Source organism: Phoenix dactylifera, chromosome 18, assembly GCF_051530095.1.
Source record: "Phoenix dactylifera cultivar Ajwa chromosome 18, Ajwa_hap1_PhDact_Kaust_v1.1, whole genome shotgun sequence".
NCBI classification, from domain to species: Eukaryota; Viridiplantae; Streptophyta; class Magnoliopsida; order Arecales; family Arecaceae; genus Phoenix; species Phoenix dactylifera.
Window position 1 is genome coordinate 2989187 of NC_143207.1, and position 21489 is coordinate 3010675.

General features: G+C 39.9%; 1 protein-coding gene and 1 non-coding gene across 2 annotated transcripts; both read left to right on the forward strand.

Moving 5' to 3' along the window:
- The first annotated feature begins 2175 nt into the window (after positions 1-2175).
- LOC120112683 (small nucleolar RNA R71) lies at positions 2176-2282 on the forward strand. Its single transcript, XR_005514255.1, has one exon. It is a non-coding gene; the product is annotated as a small nucleolar RNA R71 (small nucleolar RNA).
- Positions 2283-19373: 17091 nt separating this feature from the next.
- LOC148699467 (uncharacterized) lies at positions 19374-19856 on the forward strand. Its single transcript, XM_088714569.1, has one exon. It carries the CDS (start codon positions 19374-19376, stop codon positions 19854-19856), a length of 483 nt encoding a protein of 160 aa, XP_088570695.1.
- Positions 19857-21489: the final 1633 nt, after the last annotated feature.

Here is a 21489-nt window from a genome sequence, read left to right on the forward strand (position 1 = left end):
TATCTGAAATTGGGTAGATCATACCCGCATCCAGAAGTTTCAGAACTTCTGCCCTAACCACATCCTTCATGTTTGGGTTTAATCGACGTTGAGGTTGACGAGAAGGTTTGGCATCAGCTTCTAGGTAGATTCTATGAGTGCAAATTGAGGGACTAATTCCCTTGATATCAGCAATTGTCCACCCTATTGCTCCCTTATGCTCTTTGAGAATTTCTAATAATTTTAGTTCTTGACTTTGCTCGAGTTGGGATGATATGATCACAGGAAAAGTCTCTTCTTGACCAAGGTATGCGTACTTGAGCTCAGATGGCAAAGGCTTTAACTCAAGTTTAGGTGCTTGAACACTAGATGGTAAAGGACTATTGTTGCGTGTGGGCAATTCTTCAAAACGAGATTTTCACCTATCTGTATCCAACAAAGGAGCTGAATCTAATATAGCACTGATTTCACTAAAGTTTTGGTTGATATCTGTATTTCCGAAATGAGTTAGGCATGTTTCTAAAGGATCAGAAGAAAGAGATGGGATAAGAGCATCTTCTACAATGGAGTCGATTAGATTAACTCCATGAATTTCATCATTTTTGTTGTCATTATCGGGTTGTTTACAAATGTTAAATATATTAAAATCTATAGTCATATTTCCGAATGACATTTTCATTATTTCATTTCGACAGTTGATCAAAGCATTGGAAGTAGCTAGAAATGGGCGGCCTAAGATGACAGGTATTGGAGTGGTACAGTTCATGACAGGCTGGGTATCTAATATTATGAAGTCGACTGGAAATAGAATTTATCAATTTGGACAAGTACATCCTCGACTACTTCTCTTGGTATCTTTATAGATCGATCAGCAAGTTGGAGAGTAACCTTGGTGGGTTTTAATTCACCAAGTCCTAACTGTTCATAAACTGAATAGGGCAGTAAGTTAACACTTGCACCTAAATCCAGAAGGGCTCGTTGTATCCTGAAGTTTCCTATGATGCAAGATATGGTAGGACAACCAGGATCTTTATATTTAGGTGGGGTGTTGTGTTTGAGAATAGCACTCACCTGTTCAGTTAGAAAAGCTTTCTTTTGTACGTAAAGCTTCCGCTTTATGGTACAAAGATCTTTTAAAAATTTGGCATAAGATGGGATCTGCTTAATGGCATCTAATAAAGGAATATTAATCTCTACTTGTTTAAAGATTTTCAGAATTTCTTGGTCAGGTATTCCCTTTTTAGCTGCAAGCAAGCGCTGAGGAAATGGAGCAACTATCTTGTGATGCAGTATTGGATCATCTTGTTCATTATCATCTTCATCCTTCTTTCAATAGATTTTTCAGGTTTGTCATCTTTTGTCGGAATTTTTTTGTTAATTATTTTTCCGCTACGAAGGGTTGTGACAGACTTAACTTGCTCAAATTTAGGTTGGGATGAACTTGCTTCATGGACCTCATGTTGACCCTTTGGGTTAGATTGAGGTTGGGCTGGAAATGTCCCTTTTTCCCTAATATTGAGTTGAGCCTCAATTCTACCTACAGAATTTTTAAGTTCTTGGAGTGATTGCATTGTATTCTGATTTATTTGAGTCTGCCCTTGCATGAAGGTTTGCAAAGTATCTTCAAGGGATTTCCTATGTGGTGGCACATAAGGAGTAGGAACAGAATTTCCTTGAGATTCATTGGCAGTGGGTCCATGTCTCCAGCTAAAGTTAGGATGGTTTCGCCAATTAGGATTATATGTTTCTGGAAATGGTCTTTTATAAGTATTGGTGAAATTTGCTTGATCATGCAACACTTCTTGAAAAGCAGGGATTGTAGGACAATCCTTGGTCACATGTGCATTACTCTCGCAAATTCCACATATACTTTCAACAATAGTTTGTGCTTTTCCTATATTGGCTTTGCTTAATTCCATGGCTTCAACCTTCCTGGTCAGATTAGCAATTTTTACATTGACATCATTATCATCTTTAATAAGATATATTCCTCCTTTTGCATTAGGTGCTATTTTAGAATTTTCATTTTTATCTGTTGTATCCCAAGCTTGTGCATTTTCTGCTAAAAGATCAAAATAATCCCAGGCTTCATTTGGTTCCTTACTCATGAATTCACCATTACACATCATTTCTACAAATTGTCTCATATTGGAGGACAAACCATCATAAAAGAAACTAATGGCCCTCCAAATTTCATATCCATGATGTGGGCAAGTAAGCAGAAGGTCCTTAAATCTTTTCCAACACTGAAAAAATGTTTCTCCATCTTTTTGTGCAAAGTTCATGATATTTCTTCTAAGTGTGTTTGTTTTATGTGTTGGAAAGAATTTCTTTAAAAATTCTCATGTCATTTCTTGCCAGGTAGCTATGGTCCTAGGCCTTAGGGAGTGTAACCATGACTTAGCTTTTTCCTTTAAAGAAAAAGGAAATAACTTAAGCTTAACTACCTCTTCAGTGACATCATTGAAATGAAGTGTTGAACACGCTTCATCAAATTCTTTTAGGTGCAAGTAGGGACTTTCAGAATCAAGTCCGTGAAACTTTGGGAGTAATTGGATTATTCCTGATTTCATGTCAAAAGCTCCCGCAGCAGTAGGAATAACCATACAGGATGGGGTACTGGTCCTAGTGGGTTGTAGATAATCACGAAGCGTTCTAATAGGTAAGTCATCTTGAAATTCATTATCTCCCTGATTACTACCATTATCTTCCATTTGATTATTTGAATTTTGAACAATTAAATTTTTATCTCTTGATTCAACTCGAAATAATCTATTCGTTTTATCTCTCTCCCACAACAGCATATACTAAAATTTTATTTATTTATTTATTTATTTATTTATATATATATATATATTTTTTTTTGCTGGTACAAGTACCACCTAAAGAGATCTAAACAAACACCTTCAAAAATTTAATTAAAATTAAACATCCCCCAATAATTTCTAATGTTTTCCTAAAAATTCTAGACAGCTCCTAACTGGTTTGAAGAGGACACCTAAGCCTCCAATCCGGTCTAGTAACCTTAGTCGACCAGATAAGCTCCCAGGTAAGTGGAGGGGTCACGATGCGTGTAGCAAAGGTCCCACTTAAAATCCACTTTTCTCGAATAGAAACTGTCTCCCTTCAATCACTTGGAGGGACAAAGCTTGCCTAGACATCGACCTGGGCCATAGAGCGAAATTGGTGCAACTTTTAGTGGTCTTCGTCCTATTGAGCTCGAATATCCTTAGGGGCCAACGTTTAGTTGATTTTAATTAGGCTTAGGATATTTATGCACTGGGATGATTTTTGGGCTAAGGACGAGTGATGAAATTCCGACCTTATCTTTTTAATGAGTTCAGCCCTTAGATTATTTTATGCAAATGCTTTATACTATATGCAACAATCAAGAAGATTTTTAACATTTTATGTCATGACATTAAATTGCATTTGAATAGTTGATCAAGCAAACTAGCTAAATTTTTTTTTCCTTTTTATTTATTTATTTTCTTTTTATTTTATTATTTTAATTAATAATTTTTATTTTTAAACAAGAGTAAAATTCTAATCTAGGAAAAACAGAACTAGTATGAACAAAATAGGAAAATTAATTTAAATACTCACGGCCGGAGTTCGTTCACTCCGAAAATCCAAAAATGTGATCTTGATCTTCCTCGTTACTGTTTCCACTTTGTGTCGTCCTTGAATCTGTAAAGATTTGAAATTTCAGCCGTATTAAAAATAAAAAAAAATTGAAGAACTAGAAATTAAAAATTAAAATTTGCAGCCTTGTTCTCGTTCGCACTTTGCAAATCCCCGGCAACGGCGCCGAAAACTTGCTACGATTCTGATCTTGCTCTTTTTAAAAGCGAAATTAAACGTAGGATACCCCAAGTATAGGGTGTAGCAAAGTAATATTCTCGGTGAGTCCGAGATCGAATCCACACGGATTTGACAGTGAACAAAAACTAAAGGCTAAATAATATTAGAATTGACAAGGATATAACTAAGGCGTTAGGATTCAGCCTAGCACTTCATCATTCTTTTCTTAAAATTATCTATTAATCATAATAAGATAGATTTAGTTTTATGGGCAGCATTACAGTAATTCTATTTTAAACTACAGGGATTTCTAAGCATCTGTTATACCCAGGGAAAATAACAAATCAAAGAAAATACATAAGTTTGAAATAATTTCTATCAATCTACTGCACGATAAATCAAATCAAAAACGTTAAAATCCCATTGATGATTAAAGGAAATACATGAAGAAAATGCTAGGCTTTTTCCTAGCCTTAGCTAAAAGAGATTTAGCTATCCATATGAGATGCAAGCATTTTTATAAAAGGATTAGCAAAGAATAACTTAAAATAAACATAAATCCCTTTTTTTTTTTCTTCTTTCTTTGGTTGAGAAAACGGAGTGCCCTGTTTTCTCTTCTCTCTCGCCTCTCCTCCTTCGTGCGGCTGACTTTCCTTTCGTGGCCTCTCCTCCTCCGTGCCAACTCCCAGGGGAATGTAGTCGGTTGGAGAGAAAAAAATGAAAGGCCTCCTCTCTTCCGTCTGCCTCCACTGTGGTCTCCTCTCCCTTGCTCCGTGTCCTCCTGTCTCCACCGGATGTAAGATCAATCCCCTCACCTCTTCTTCACCTGGGTCCTTTTATAGGTTGCAGTTGCTTGGGACAGTTTTGAACGCTGATGAGACGCGGCTTGGAGATGGGAAGTTTGTTAGATGTATGCCCTAGAAGCCAATCTGGCTGACACATTGTTAATTCTAGGGACATAATTTTGTACTTGACTATTTATTATTGAATAAATAAAAGGCATCTTTTCATTCATATTATTTATGTGTCTATGAATCGTCCAAGAAATTAATAAGATGATGATGCATATTCTCAAGAGTTGAGAATTTGAGCCATGTATCATTGGTGATTAATTTCTAAATGCTCCTGATCAATGGATCATCACGAGGACGGTGATCGATCCGATCAGTGCACAGATCACTTTCTTTCTGGATGGACGAGACTTGAGTCCACAGTGTAGGGACACTGAAGTGATAGTACAGGTGCTTGTTAGAGAACAAGGGTACTGAGCGTGACCAAGACAAGAAGTCACTTGGATGTCTATCCATTTGTCAGTGACTTGCTTGATGTTGCAGTAATATGACTGGTCCTTTGATCTGCGGTGCTTCAGCTACTCACAGTGAGGTTATTGTAGTTTAACTACACGTATACATGGTCTCTAGTCATATGGGTCCTTGTAGTGTAGATTGGCTGCAGTAAGTTCACTATAGGAGTAGGGTATGCACTCACATGGAATCTATCGACCTTGATAGAAGAGGAGTGATCCTATGTGATTTGTTAGACTGAGTTCTAAGACCTTGGCCAGGGCAGTAATATAAAGTGGAGAAAAAGTTTTCCACTAACGAACTCGAGTCGAATAAATCTTGACATATGACAGACGAAGGGGTTTGACGAGTTATCCATGACCTCCGTTCTGTAGGGATCCACGATAGTAGGACTGTATCACACGATAACTGCACCTAGAAGTTCATCATTCTATTCTACTGGGTAGCCACTACATGCTGCTAGGTGTCACTGGTGGATGGTGGGACTCACAGGGATTATCTCGATGATCGATAAACCCTAATGAGTAGAGTTGGAATCGTTCCAATCCATTGAAAAGAGTTTTCAATGATATTGTGATAGAGATCATAATATATCTCACTACCAGTCAGAGTAGAACCTATGGGGTCACACACACTAGAAGTATTGACCGATCCGATGGATGAATTGTGATTAGAAATCACAAGTAATCAATTCGATTGATAAAAAGTTGAAGAAGGAACAAAGGGAATTAATTAATTGGACTTAGAACAAGAGTCCTACTTAGAGTAGGATTCCTAGAATCCTAATTGGATTAGGACTAGGAATCCTACTTGGACTGGGATTCCTACTTGGACTAGGAATCCTATTTGGAGTAGGACTAGGATTCCTACTTGGAGTAGGATTCCTATAGTCCTAATTAGATTAGGAGTTTTGAATTAAGTTTGGATTCCTACTTGGAGTAGGATTCCTAGAGTCCTAATCGGATTAGGACTTCGAATTCAAATTAGAGTCCTAATTGGATTAGGACTAGAATTAAACAAATCCTAATTGGATTAGGATTTCTCAAGTCCTAATTAATTATTAATCTAATGAATCAACATAACTCCTAATTGGGTTAGGATTGAAGAGTTCAATTGAGTCATGGTTCATTCAAGTTCTAACTGGATTAGGACTAGCATAGATTGAATCCGATTGATTCATGATTTGGTTAATCCTAATTAGATTAGGACTAAACCATGAGAGGGGCACCTAATCCTCTTTGGAAGAGGATTAGGTTAACCAAGTAAGAGGGGCATCAGCCCCTCTCCACTTAGTTAGGGCGACATGAAGAGAGGGGGCCGGCGCCCCCTCTTGGAAATAACTCAAGGGCTCCTAATTGTTAGGAGCCCTTCATACTTATTAAAAGGGGAGCTAGGGCCGGCGCCCAAGAAAGAGTTTTTTCCTCTTCCCTTAGAGCCGTGGCCACCCTCTCCCTCCTTTGGTTCAGCCGCCAGCAAGAAGAAGAAAAGAAGAAGCCATGGCGTCCTCCTCTTCCTCCTTTCCTCCTTCCAACGCAGGGAAAAGAAAGTAGGCTGCAGGGGCTTTGCTTCTTCCTTTTCTTCATCCTTCTTCTTCCTCCTCTCAAGTACATTCAAGAGTTGAAAGAAAGAGAGGAGATCAGCCATCAAAAGTTATCTCTGCAAGGGAGCTAGCACCCCGGTGAGATAGAGAGCTTAGATCGGATCCTGCTTCGTGTGGATACCCATAGAGGCCGGGCACTTGAACGGCTTCAAGCGAACCTTCATCCTAAACCACGAACTTCAGTTTGCGGTGATCATCTACCCGTACAAGGTGAAGATCTGATCTTCTAATGTTTTTAAAAAGTTTTTAATTCTTGCCTAACTACGAACGGTTCATGAAACAACGTTCATGAGATGAACGTCGATCCCGCTTATGCCTCTTCCGCTGCCATCTGATTTTTTTGAAATATCAGCGGTATGGGCGGGTTCCTAACAGTGGTATCAGAGCCTAGGCTTCGTAGATTAAGGTAAGAATTAATTATCTAAAGGCTTATTAGATCTGAAAATTGAATGATCATGCATGCTGAAAATTTCTGCATGCAGATTTTTCAGGGTGCTGATTTTTGCATGCTGATTTTTATGTGATAAGATGATGATTCTAATTGCATTGTTAATGAGATTACAAAGTTTAGAATCATGATTAGCATGATCAGCAACCTATGTCATGATATAATCAGTTAGTTTTCAGATCTGAAAATTATAATTGTTGCATGTGGTGATGATCATAGGATTCAAACCCTTTTGGTGTCAAATGTAATGACCTGCGATGTGATCTGTGATGTCATGTAATTTTTCAGATGCTTGCATGCATCTTATTTGATGTTTTGAGAGGCCTGTGTGCCTCCTAAAAGGAGATGTAATTTATTTTTATTTTTATTTTACATCTGGTTGTATTTCTGTGATGTGATGTACGTCAACGATCAAGTCGAAGATGATGCATGAGATGAGCAGGGGTCTAAGCGATTGATGGCGATTGGATCAAGAGTTGGTCAAGGATCGGATCAAGGAGGCTTGGAACCAATTCAAGAGTTGAAGACCAGTTGATCGATTGACGTGCATGTGCTTGTAATACGACCTAACTAGAATCCATGATCATCACCTATTTAAAGTTTAGCTTTAATTATTGCTGCGATTATAACTGCCTGCAATGTGCCGTTTGCATGTGATGTGAATGTGAGTCGGGTAGATAGGTTTACATGTGATGTAGCAAACCCAATTGAGACCTAAATCAAAACCTCCTCAATCAAGTCGAGAGTGAACCGACATGAGCAAGTCATATTAGATTAATTGATCTAATTGGTGTCTAGGAAAGCATGAAAGGTGGTTACTTAATTAGGACCTTACTCTCTGAGTAAGGGGAGCCTCCCACCTGCTTACCTGGCCAATTGTTCGATTACCTCTTATAAAGAGCTCAAGTTGCAAACACTAAGACCTGATTAACCAATATTAAGTCAATAGGTCTTCCACTGTAGTAGAGTTGCTAAGGCCTTTCTGATGTTGATTTGTCTCGGCTGGATACAGTGGTCAAGTTGCATCGAGGGGCTGGACCTCTCTATAGACATGAGATGTTGTAGGGTAAAGGTGGGGTTGGGCACCAATAACTGTTAGGTGAGGACCCAATAACGACTTTATTCCTACGGTTATACGGTGGGTCTGACTTAACTAAGAAATGGGACCAATAACTGTTAGGTGAGGTCTTCATGGCTTAGAGACCAAGTTACACTGCAACATGCTTAAGAAGCATTGTACAAGAGTTGTACATTCATCAATCTATGTGTCACCAATAACTGTTAGGTGAGGTGGCATGTAAATCGGTGGGACCGCAGTACCCACTAGAAACCCTAGTCGTATGGAATTTCTGTTTTTCTACCAGGGGAGTGTGAGGAATTCGAGAAAATAGTGGGAGTTACATTTGTTCTAAAAGACCTTAGAACAGATTAGGATCAAGTACAAAAGTCTAACTAGAATCTTTACTCTCTGAGGATTATAAAGTCAGCTTCTAGACTCTTAACTCATATCCTATAGAACAACCGTTTGACCAAATCCAATTATAAAGATTGGCTCAGCAAATTTCAAAATTAGTTTTGAATTGTGAGAAATTCGGGTATATGCTAGACCATGGAATCCCCATGATACCAATCCGTCCGATCACTGATCAGCGTAAGACGCTTGTTAAGTGGACGAACAATGACAATAAAGTTAGGTGCTGCACAATGGCATCCATGTCCAATGAATTACAATGCCAGCATGAGAACATGAAGACTGCCAGGAACATATTAAATCACCTGCAAGAGTTGTATGGCGATCAGAGTCGCGCAGCATATTTTGAAGTGTCCAAGAGGCTCTTCAAGGCAAAGATGCGCGATGGGCAGTCTGTCCATGTTCATGGTTTGACCATGATAAAGGACTCAAAGAAGCTTGAGAAGCTCGGCATGACCATGCACAAGGAATTGCAAACGGATTTGATCCCACAATTCCTTCTAGCTTCATATGAACAGTTTATAGTAAATTACCATATGAACAAGATTGTATGCACCAAAATAGAATTGTTGAATAAATTGGTAACTAACTTAGGGACCTTGAAGAAGTTCAAGGGGCATCATTTTTGCTGTCAAGTTGGTTTCTACTTTCAAGAGAGAGTCTATTTGGAAGAAGAAGAAGCCTGCGAAGAAGCAGAAGACTAAGAAAACACCAAGTTAGGAAGTTCCAAGGAAAAGGCCAATTGCAAGGAAAAGTGTTTCCATTGCATCATGGACGGCCATTGGGAGAGAAACTGTCCTACGTACATGGGAAGCATAAAGAACATGAAGGGTGATAGACCTTCAGAAGGTATGTCAGATATGCTCAGGATACTTAGGGACTGTTACCTATTGCTAGCAGAAATTTGATTTCTGTATTTTATTTAGCACAAAAAGATTTTTATTTGAAAAATAAATTGATTCAACATGGTTTTATGATTGACAGTCTCTATCACATACATATGGATGTATCTGTGAATATATCTGAGCAAACAGTGAATACCATAGGATCTAATAGATCCAAAAATGAGATAAATCTAAAGTATTTGTGGCACCTCAGGCTTGGCCATATAGGAGAAGACAGAATAAACAAATTGGAGAAACATGAGCTTTTGGGCTCATTGACTTTCGAGTCATATTTGATTTGTGAATTCTGCCTTCAAGGAAAGATAGCCAAGTTATCCTTTGTAGGACACAGGGAGGTCCACTGAAATACTTATCCTAGTACACACTGATGTGTGTGGCCCATTCGATGTGCAGGCTAGGGGTTATAATTTTTTACTTCATTTACCGATGATTACTCACGGTATGGATATGTGTATGAGACACAAATATGAAACTTTTGAAAGGTTCAAAAAGCTTAGATATGAAGTAGAAAAATAAGCACAAAAACTCATTAAGGTTCTTCGATCAGATCGAGGAAGTGAATACCTTAATGGAGAGTTCCGTGATTATCTCAAGGAGAATGGTATAGTTTCATAATGGACTCCTCCTGGAACACCTCAGCTCAATGGAGTGTCAGAGAGGAGGAATCAGACTCTATTGATATGGTCCAGTCCATGATGAGCTTCACTGATTTACCCTTGTTTTCTTAGATAGATGCCCTATTTTCAGCTATTTACTTGTTGAATAGAGTTTCCTCTAAAGTCCATTCCTACCGCACCATATGAGATATGACATAGTAAGAAACCAAGTCTTGGTCATCTCAAGATTTGGGGATGTCCGACCCACGTCAAGAGACTACAGGCGGACAAACTAGAGGCTAGGACCATAAGTGCTCGTTTTATAGGATATCCTAAAGAGTCATTAGGATACAGTTTTTACGTCTCAGAGGATCACAATGTGTTTGTGAGCCGTCATGCCATCTTCTTGGAAAACCAGTTTATCCTTGATAGAGGCAGTGGGAGGAAAATTGAGCTTGAAGAGAAAGTCTCTAAAAAGCAACGAGTCATGGATCCTATCGAACCCATTCATACAGAGCCAGTACACGATGTCCCTCGACCACCTCGTAGATCTAGTAGGGTCTCCCATCCTCCCGATAGATACTTAGGTATACTAGAAGAGGACACCGAGGAAATGTTCCTAGTGGGAGATAGGGATCATACACAAGATCCCAAAACCTACGACGAGGCGATATCTGATATCGATTCCGAGAAATGGCTGGAAGCCATGAAGTCAGAGTTAGACTCCATGCATTCCAACCAAGTCTGGACCTTAGTAGACCCACCAGAAGGTATTGTACCTATTAAATGCAAATGGATCTACAAAAGGAAGATAGGTTCGGATGGAGAGGTAGAGACCTATAAGGCAAGGCTTGTGGCGAAAGGGTATAGTCAGTGCGAAGGCAGTGACTATCAGGAGACCTTTTCACCTGTAGCCATGCTAAAATCCATCCGAACATTGCTTGCCATTGCAGCATTTCATGATTATGAAATCTGGCAGATGGATGTGAAAGCTGCTTTCCTGAATGGATATCTTGATGAAGATATCTATATGGAACAGCCTTTGGGTTTCACTTCCAGTAATGGAGATCACAAGGTCTGCAAGCTGCAAAGGTCCATTTATGGACTAAAGTAAGCATCTCGGAGTTGGAACACTCGTTTCGATGACGCAATCAAAACGTTCGATTTCATCAAAAACGAAGAGGAACCGTGTGTTTACAAAAGGGTTAGTGGGAGCGCTGTTGTATTTCTCGTACTGTACGTGGACAACATCCTCCTGATAGGGAATGATATTCCCATGCTAACCTCGGTCAAGGTCTGGTTGTCAAAAGAATTCTCCATGAAAGACCTTGGAGAAGCATCCTATATTTTGGGAATAAAGGTCTATAGAGATAGATCTAAAATGATGCTTGGCCTATCACAGAAGATGTACATAGAGGAAGTGCTGAAAAGATTCAGCATGGAAAACTCTAAAAGGGGTCTCTTACCCCTAAGACATGGAATTCATCTCTCCAAGAAGATGTGCCCCAACACATCTGAAGAGATTCAACGCATGAGCAAGATATCCTATGCATCGGCAATAGGGAGCCTCATGTATGCCATGCTATGTACATAACTTAATATAGTACATGCTGTGAATGTCACGATCTTATGTCAATCAGATCCAGGCAAAAAGCACTGGATAGCTGTGAAGAACAGTCTTAAGTACTTGAGAAGAACTAAGGACTTGTTCTTGGTCTTTGGGAGAAGATCAGAGTTGAAGGTAGAAGGATGCACACATATTGATGATAGAAAGTCTACATCAGAATATGTGCAATGGTGGTTCAGTAAATTGGATGAGTTCCAAACAACCGATCATTATAGATTCTACCTTAGAAGCTGAATGTTAAGCCGTATCTAAGGGTGCAGTGGAAACCTTCTGGTTAAAAGTTCATTGCAGAGTTAGGTGTAATGTCATTAGATGCCATAACACTTTACTGCGATAACATTGGCACCATAGCACTAGCTATGGAGCCAAGGTCTCATCAGAAGTCCAAGCACATAGAGCGGCGCTTCCACTTCATACGCGACTATGTTGAGAAGAAATTTGTAGAGGTGCAGAGAGTAGACTCCACGTTCACTAAGCAGCTGAGTCAGCAAAAGACTGAAGCCCACCTTGAGAAGATGGGGCTTAGATATATGACTGATTGGCTTTAGTGCAAGTGGGAGATTGTTAGATGTATGCCCTAGAAGCCAATCTGGCTGACACATTGTTAATTCTAGGGACATAATTTTGTACTTGACTATTTATTATTGAATAAATAAAAGATATCTTTTCATTCATATTATTTATGTGTCTATGAATCGTCCAAGAAATTAATAAGATGATGATGCATATTCTCAAGAGTTGAGAATTTGAGCCATGTATCATTGGTGATTAATTTCTAAATGCTCCTGATCAATGGATCATCACGAGGACGGTGATCGATCCGATCAGTGCACAGATTACTTTTCTTCTGGATGGACGAGACTTGAGTCCACAGTGTGGGGACACTGAAGTGATAGTGCAGGTGCTTGTTAGAGAACAAGGGTACTGAGCGTGACCAAGACAAGAAGTCACTTGGATGTCTATCCATTCGTCAGTGACTTGCTTGATGTTGCAGTAGTATGACTGGTCCTTTGACCTGCGGTGCTTCAGCTACTCACAGTGAGGTTATTGTAGAATGACTACACGTATACATAGTCTCTAGTCATATGGGTCCTTGTAGTGTAGATTGGCTGCAGTAAGTTCACTGTAGGAGTAGGGTATGCACTCACATGAAATCTATCGACCTTGATAGAAGAGGAGTGATCCTATGTGATTTGTTAGACAGAGTTCTAAGACCTTGGCCAGGGCAGTAATATAAAGTGGAGAAAAAGTTTTCCACTAACGAACTCGAGTCGAATAAATCTTGACATATGACAGACGAAGGGGTTTGACGAGTTATCCATGACCTCCATTCTGTAGGGATCCACGATAGTAGGACTGTATCACACGATAACTGCACCTAGAAGTTCATCATTCTATTCTACTGGGTAGCCACTACATGCTGCTAGGTGTCACTGGTGGATGGTGGGACTCACAGGGATTATCTCGATGATCGATAAACCCTAATGAGTAGAGTTGGAATCGTTCCAATCCATTGAAAAGAGTTTTCAATGATATTGTGATAGAGATCATAATATATCTCACTACCAGTCAGAGTAGAACCTATGGGGTCACACACACTATAAGTATTGACCGATCCGATGGATGAATTGTGATTAGGAATCACAAGTAATCAATTCGATTGATAAAAAGTTGAAGAAGGAACAAAGGGAATTAATTAATTGGACTTAGAATAAGAGTCCTACTTGGAGTAGGATTCCTAGAATCCTAATTGGATTAGGACTAGGAATCCTACTTGGACTGGAATTCCTACTTGGACTAGGAATCCTATTTGGAGTAGGACTAGGATTCCTACTTGGAGTAGGATTCCTATAGTCCTAATTAGATTAGGAGTTTTGAATTAAGTTTGGATTCCTACTTGGAGTAGGATTCCTAGAGTCCTAATCGGATTAGGACTCCGAATTCAAATTAGAGTCCTAATTGGATTAGGACTAGAATTAAATAAATCCTAATTGGATTAGAATTTCTCAAGTCCTAATTAATTATTAATCTAATGAATCAACATGACTCCTAATTGGGTTAGGATTGAAGAGTTCAATTGAGTCATGGTTCATTCAAGTTCTAATTGGATTAGAACTAGCATAGATTGAACCCGATTGATTCATGATTTGGTTAATCCTAATTAGATTAGGACTAAACCATGAGAGGGGCACCTAATCCTCTTTGGAAGAGGATTAGGTTAACCAAGTAAGAGGGGCATCAACCCCTCTCCACTTGTTTAGGGCGACATGAAGAGAGGGGGCCGGCGCCCCCTCTTGGAAATAACTCAAGGGCTCCTAATTGTTAGGAGCCCTTCATACTTATTAAAAGGGGAGCTAGGGCCGGCGCCCAAGAAAGAGTTTTTTCCTCTTCCCTTGGAGCCGTGGCCACCCTCTCCCTCCTTTGGTTCAGCCGCCAGCAAGAAGAAGAAAAGAAGAAGCCATGGCGTCCTCCTCTTCCTCCTTTCCTCCTTCCAACGCAGGAAAAAGAAAGTAGGCTGCAGGGGCTTTGCTTCTTCCTCTTCTTCATCCTTCTTCTTCCTCCTCTCAAGTACATTCAAGAGTTGAAAGAAAGAGAGGAGATCAGCCATCAAAAGTTATCTCTGCAAGGGAGCTAGCACCCCGGTGAGATAGAGAGCTTGGATCGGATCCTGCTTCGTGTGGATACCCGTAGAGGCCGGGCACTTGAACGGCTTCAAGCGAACCTTCATCCTAAATCACGAACTTCAGTTTGTGGTGATCATCTACCCGTACAAGGTGAGGATCTGATCTTCTAATGTTTTTAAAAAGTTTTTAATCCTTATCTATCTACGAACGGTTTTTGAACAACGTTCATGCGATGAATGGTTGATGCCGCGCATGCCTCTTCCGCTGCCATCAGATTTTTTTTGAATTTTCTGCGGGATGATTGGGAGTTTCTAACAAAGTTGCTGGAAAACCACGGGTGTTGGGAAGACTCCTCAGATGGCTGGAATTTATTCGCTGGGAAGGGAGTGGAGGACTCGGCTGGATGAAACGATCGAATGCCATGATGCTTGGGATGCTCTTCATGGCTGGGACGGTTCTCTGTTGCTTGGAAGCCAAAAGAGCTTGGGGAGTTGCTTCACGGATGAAAGAAAGAGCCGGTTTGGCTTTGGATTTCCCTCGCTGCCGTTGGAAATTTGAAGATGAAACGATTGGATGCCACGATCGCTTGGGATGCCACGAAGGTGTCGAAGGGACTTTGGGAGATCACAGAAGCTGGAACGCTCAATCCGGTTGCATGCTGCCACGGACGGTTGGAAAATGCTGGGAAGAAACGCTTGGAGATGACGAACGCTGGGAAGCTCCTCACGGATGAATCCTGCTCTGTTCATTGGAAAGTTGCTTCACGGATGAAAGAGCCGGTTTGAGAGTTTGGGAGACAGGAAGCCATGCGGAAGCTGAGTGGTCACAAACCGAACGGAAGGGGAGCTTTGAATGAGGCGGGTTGTAGACGTTTGATGCCACAACGCGGGCACTTATGCTAGCTGAAGCATCTGGATACAGTGAAATGGATTGCATGCGGATGACGGGCGGCGTGAGGCTCAGATGAGACGCTAAGGATTTGTTGAGCTCGAAACGCCAAGCATTGGGCTCAAACCCAGCATTATTGGATCTTTTGAATTACTTGCACTCAAACACAAATAAAACATTAATTAATCAATTTTATTAATAAAGATTAGCTCTAATATTAATTATGATAGTATGAAAATTTCACTTTTGTAGTCTCATTATTGGCACCACAAAGTTATCATCTGAATAAGTGTGTTCATATTCAACAGCAAATGCTGTATTCTCATTTACGCCACCCAGCTTAGCTAGAATGTTTTTCTTGGGTTTTACATTCCTTGATACTAGACACCTGTTCAAGATATATGTGATGTGTGTGCATGCAGTCAATTAGTTAATCATCTAATTCTCTTCAGGCCTTGATATTTATGCATCTTCCAAATGCTTGGAAATTTGGCTGCATTCCCAGGATGAACAAACCTCAGCAGCTCAAGACTCTTTCTTCAGAAAATAAAAAAAAGGAAAACAAAGCTTTACAGCTTATATCACCACTTACCATAATAAAAAAACACCAAAAGGGCAGTTTCTTAGAAGTATGTAAACTTTTTTTTTTTTTAATATATAGAACGGACTGCTCACACTAATTTAGTATAAATATATCTAATAAAATTAAAAAATAAAATATTATAAAGAGCTGTCAGAGCTGCCGCCAACTCGATCCACGATACCTCATTAGAGTTCTGAATCATGAAGAAGGTCACTGCCATATTCATCTTTAAATAAATATACTTAGCATAGAAAGAAGCATCCTCTCTTGCCATCGTCTAAATGTCTTACAAAATAAGATGAGTAACTGCCACCCCTACTTATCTTGTAAATGAAATCAACTCTTTGGATCGGTTGCACATAACTAATGCCCATCCAAGTCATCCTCGATTCTGCGCCATGGACTAAGATATCAAACTCAAAAAATACATATACCTCCACACCAATTTTTATTGGACTCTCTCAAGTCTCTTCTCTCTTAATTAGTAGGAAAAAATTTAATCAAATTGGGACCTATTGCGGCTGGAAACCGGCTTGCCCTAAGCCCTGAGCAAGTGGAGTGTGGGTGCTGGAGAGCTCGGCGATCAGCCGCTTAAATTGGACTGGGTTGAGACCTAACACGGGCAGTAGTTGTTGGAATGCTAGTTTACGATCGTACTTCAATTTGAAATAGCACAAATAAAAAAGTCCTCTGTGCCAGGGTGTATCCGACGGGAGACTCTCCAATTCCTGAGCGAGGACGATACTTAGAGAACAAAAAGGTTCTTAGTAATCTGTCAATGAACTAAGAAAAGAAGTATTCCATGTCTGTTATTGTACAATTGATTAATATAACCTGAGTCATCTATATACATGACTCAGTCAATGTGACGGAAAAAAGCAAAATTCAGGTGTCAAAATAGCTGAAATAGCTAGGCTCAGCTGTATTCTAAAACGGAAGCCCTGAATTATGTTCAATTGCTTAATGTGCTTGAGTTCCATGAGGCTTGTATCAAACATGCAAAGTCATTGGTGCACTTTTCATATCTTCAATTACATTAACTGAGGCCTTACTTTATGTGATTGTATAACTACTTATCTTTTATCTCTTTTATCTTAATGCTTTTATATTTTCAGGCTGTCAAGCTGCTGCTTAAGTTGGATGAGAATAATTCTGATTGCCACAGGTGTTTGGTATGTCACCCTGAAAGTTTCAACATGCCTAAAGCCAAGTGCTCTGGTTATTTCCATGGCTTATCTGGACATGCTTTTTCACAGATAAGATTCTTTCATAAAGTTAGCAGCTTTCCTGCCCCAGTGACAGACTCAGCGATACTAATTTGAAATACAAAAGTCATAAAATGCTGATTATTGCTCATTTTCTTTATTCTTCATTTTACCAACACTATATTTCACCAAGTTAATCAAAACATTTAGAGATTATAACGCTATCACGAGATCAAAACTGCGAAAATAGAATGGAACAAGAAAAATATCTTCCATACCTTCGGCCGGAGATTCGTCGGGAGAAGCGGTTGGAGGAGAGGGTGCGGAGGACGCCGAATGCTGGACCGCCGCCACCGGAGAGGAGGGAGGAGGAGGGGACAAGGGTCGGCGCTCAGGAAACCCTAGATTTTGGAGAGCGTGGAGGCGGAGGAAAAGCATTCGAAAGTCAGAAAGCGAAAACCATGAATCAGAAAAAGAAAAAGGTGAAAGGAAAAAAAAAGTCTATGGAAATGGCAAAGAAAATACTGAGTCTGTGACCCAGGGCCTCTCTCTTTTCTCTTCTCTTAGATAGCGTGGTCCAGTTAGCCGGAGAGAACCCTAATCCAATACCTTCTACGGATCCACAAAAACAAAAATCCAACAAAAGGTTTCTTCCCAAATGATCAAACACAAGAGGGATTCAATCAACAATCTGATTAAACCGAAAGAAAATAATGGATTCGAAAAAGGGAAAGAACAATCATAACTTCAAGGCTCTCCCGGTCGGCGCTGCAGAGGAGAGAGTAAGAGAGGAGGTTGCGCCATAGAGGAGGGAGGAGGAGAGGACGTCGCTTGGCGCCGGAGAGGAGGGAGAAGGACGGGACAACACAGTCGGCACCGGAGAGGAGGGAGGAGGAGGCAGAGGAGGGTCGCGCGGGTATTAGGGCTTGATATGTCGATCGAGGATGGAGGAGGGGGCGGACGCGGGTTTTGAGGGATATTTGGTTTTCAACGACGCGAATAAGCGTCGTCTTAGGCCAACCCTACGACGACGCTAAGTAGCGTCGTATATTGCCAACGCTTTTAAAAAGCGTCGGCTATTTTTGGCGCTCGGCGAAAAATTGCCGATGCTTGTACTAAGCGTCGGCAAAAAAGCGTCGTTAAAACCCCTTTTTCTGTAGTGTAATATATTGATAGTATATTGATATATCAATTTTTCTGCTAAATTGAAAGGTATTTTTGTCTTTAACTTTCAACCTAGGATTACGTCCTGGGGTGATCTTGGATTTTCGACCTCAAGGATAGGTATCCCATCACCGAGTTGGGTGATGATTTGAGGAGTGGAGGTAATTTAGGATCACCGCCACATAGGATCACCGAGATGCAACCAAATGCGGTGATCTCATCACCTCCATCTATATCACCCTTGATCCTGAGACGATTACCCCATACCAAATGCCCCCAAAGATTAATCTTAGCAAGGTTGTCACCGGTCTAAGTGTTGAGACCAAACAACCCAACGAGGAGGAGTGAAGTGTTTTAGCTAAGCTTTCCTTTTTCCTGTGTACTCAGTCCTTCCTCTTGTCATGATGCACTTGCCTTTTGTTAATGGAATATTGGAAGGCTCAGCTTGATTGTCTCTCGACCATCTCTTTGAAAGGAAGTCACGATCTCATCGGCCTCAAACTGCATAGCTGCATGAAGAAAAAGACGACTATTTTACTAAGTTAATCTGCTTAAAAGAAATAGGAAAAACAGGAGAACAAGAAAAGTTACCCTTGGCAGCCTAGCTTATCCCGGCATTAACCAATGTCGGCTCAGCTAATAGCTCAGTAAATGGGGTGCCTTCATCTGCGAAAGCATGTCCACCATCTCCAAGTCCAGCCCGAATAAAGAAGGGTATCTTAGAATTTGTAAGCTAGATACATGTTTGTCTCTTTAGCTTATGAGGTTAATGTTTGTCTCTTTAGCTTCTATGGTTAATGTTTGTCTCTTTAGCTTCTGTAGTTAATATTTGTCTCTTTGGCTTCTGTGGTTCATGAACTTCGTTGGTTGGAAAGAATTTCTAGGAACTTGGTTCTTGTCTCTTAGAAAGTTGTGTCATTAATTAATGTGTGAATCTAGTCTAAATTCATATGGAAACTTGCCTATAAATTTCCTAGCTTTGTAACTTCATATTAGTCAGTTGAATCAATAAAATTTGAATCCATTATTAAGTAGTAACACTCTAGCTAGCCTTATTTCTCGATTGTCCTTCAACAAGAATACACCTTTCTTGATCAGTTTTTTTGTGGCGTTTATCTTCAACAAAGTGGTATCAGAGCCAGGCTCGATCTATACAAGTTTCTTACAAGAGAGACATGGCTTCTAACAACAACACGTTGCAGCCACAACTTCCTTTGTTCAAGGGGAAGAATGATCATCAATGGAACATTAAGATGATGGTGCTATATGGATCTCAAGATTTATGGGATATCGTGGAGACCGGTTTTGTAGAACCGAAAAATGTTGCAGCATTCACAAATCAACAAATCAGTGAGTTGAAAGAAAATCGGAAGGACACGAAAGCTTTGTTTTTTATCTATCAAGCAGTGGATGCACCTATATTTGAGAGGACCTGCAAATCAACTTCAGCCAAGCAAGCATGGGACACACTCTATGCCTCTTACAAAGGAGAAGACAAAGTCAAGATGGTGAGAGTTCAAACTCTAAGGAGTGAGTTTGACACACTCAAGATGAAGGACTCAGAATCCATTGAAGATTACTTCAACCGAGTCATCTCTATTTCTAATCAATTAAGAGTGAATGGAGACAAGATTGAAGATCAAAAGATTGTTGCATAAGTCTTTAGAAGTTTGATCAAAAGTTTGAGTCTATTGTTGGTGCAATTGAAGAATCGAAAGATTTGTCAATACTTTCGGTAGTAAGCTTGTTGGGTTCTTTATAATCTCATGAGTTGCGTATGAAGCCCATATGATTCTTCTCCTGTAGAACAAGCATTCAAAACTCAAGTTACAATGAAAGAATGCAGAAGAGGAAGAGGAAGAGGTACCTACCGTGGAAGAGGTAGAGGCTACGGAGGAAGAGACATCGAAGGAAGACAACAAGAAGATGACAAAGAAGAAAGTGAGCCTTCTTCTTCGAGAAGAGGAAGAGGAAGAGGACGAGGTTCCTTGGCACATGTTTAGTGCTATCATTGTTCTAATATGGTTACATAATTAAATTCTGCAGAAAAAGATTTGCGGAGGAGAAGGAGTCCAATTTCATGCACACGGATGATGAAACTAAAGAGGAAGAGTTTATATTTCTTGCTTGTAATGTGCAAGAAGTTTCTTATGATGAAGTCTGGTATTTGGACAACGGTTGTAGCAATCATATGACCGGGAACAAGAAGGTGTTCATAACACTCGATGAATCTGTCCAAAGAGAGGTAAGAACTGGTGATGACAAAAGACTTGCTGTCAAAGGATGCAGTGATATACTTGTGCAAACCAAGAAGGGGCTAAAGCGCCTCTCCGTTCTATGTACCTGAACTCAAGCACAATCTCCTGAGTGTCGGATAGCTCCTCATTAGAGGATATCGCCTAAATTTCAAGGAGGACACATGCGAAATCAAGGACAAGCAACGAGTTCTCATTGCAAAGGTGAAGATAACCACTACTAGAAACACGCGTATAGTGACGGTCAATCCCATCACTATACCGTGTTTCCGATTACTAATACGAAATTTGTGACCGGAGCTCCCGTCACTGAATTAGTTACAAAAACACATGTCACTAAATTTTTAGTGACGGCGGCAATTTCTGTCACTAAACTCCATGACAGAACTACCGTCACTAAGCCGTTACAAATCCAAGAATTAAATATTTAAGAAATTACATATTTTTCGTCACTAACTAGTCACTGAGTTAGTGACGAGATAACTTGGTCACTGATTTTGTCACAGAATTTGGTCACAAGTTTGGTCACTGATCTATCACAATCTTCAGTGACAGATTTAATTGTCACAGACATGGTCCCAAATTTTGTCACTAAATTTGTCATTAATTCCGTCGCTGACCTAGTGACGAGGTTACTGTCACTAATTTGTCACAACTCACTGAGCAAAATCAATTTTTAGTAACCAAAATCTTGCCACTAAGTTTATGGTTGCTCGTCACAATACTTGGTAAACAATTCAGAAACCAAATTTGGTCACTGATCACATTCCAATAACCTGGTATATTTGGTGCATTGATTGGCTCATAATAATAATAATAATATCATTAATAGCAAAGGCATTCAACATTACACAAAAGTCATTCACCATTACGCAAAAGTCATTTAACATGTCATTCAAAATAGGCATCAACATGTTCTAAATCTATCAAAATCAAAGTCCAAAAGTATGCCATAGAGATCAACAGAGATTTCATTCCTCCTAAGAATATAAAGACCTATCATCTAAAACAAAAGCAATCATAATGAAGCATGATC

Coding starts and splice junctions, on each gene's coding strand:
- LOC148699467 (XM_088714569.1), top strand. CDS start 19,374: ATGGCTTCTAACAACAACACGTTGCAGCCACAACTTCCTTTGTTCAAG.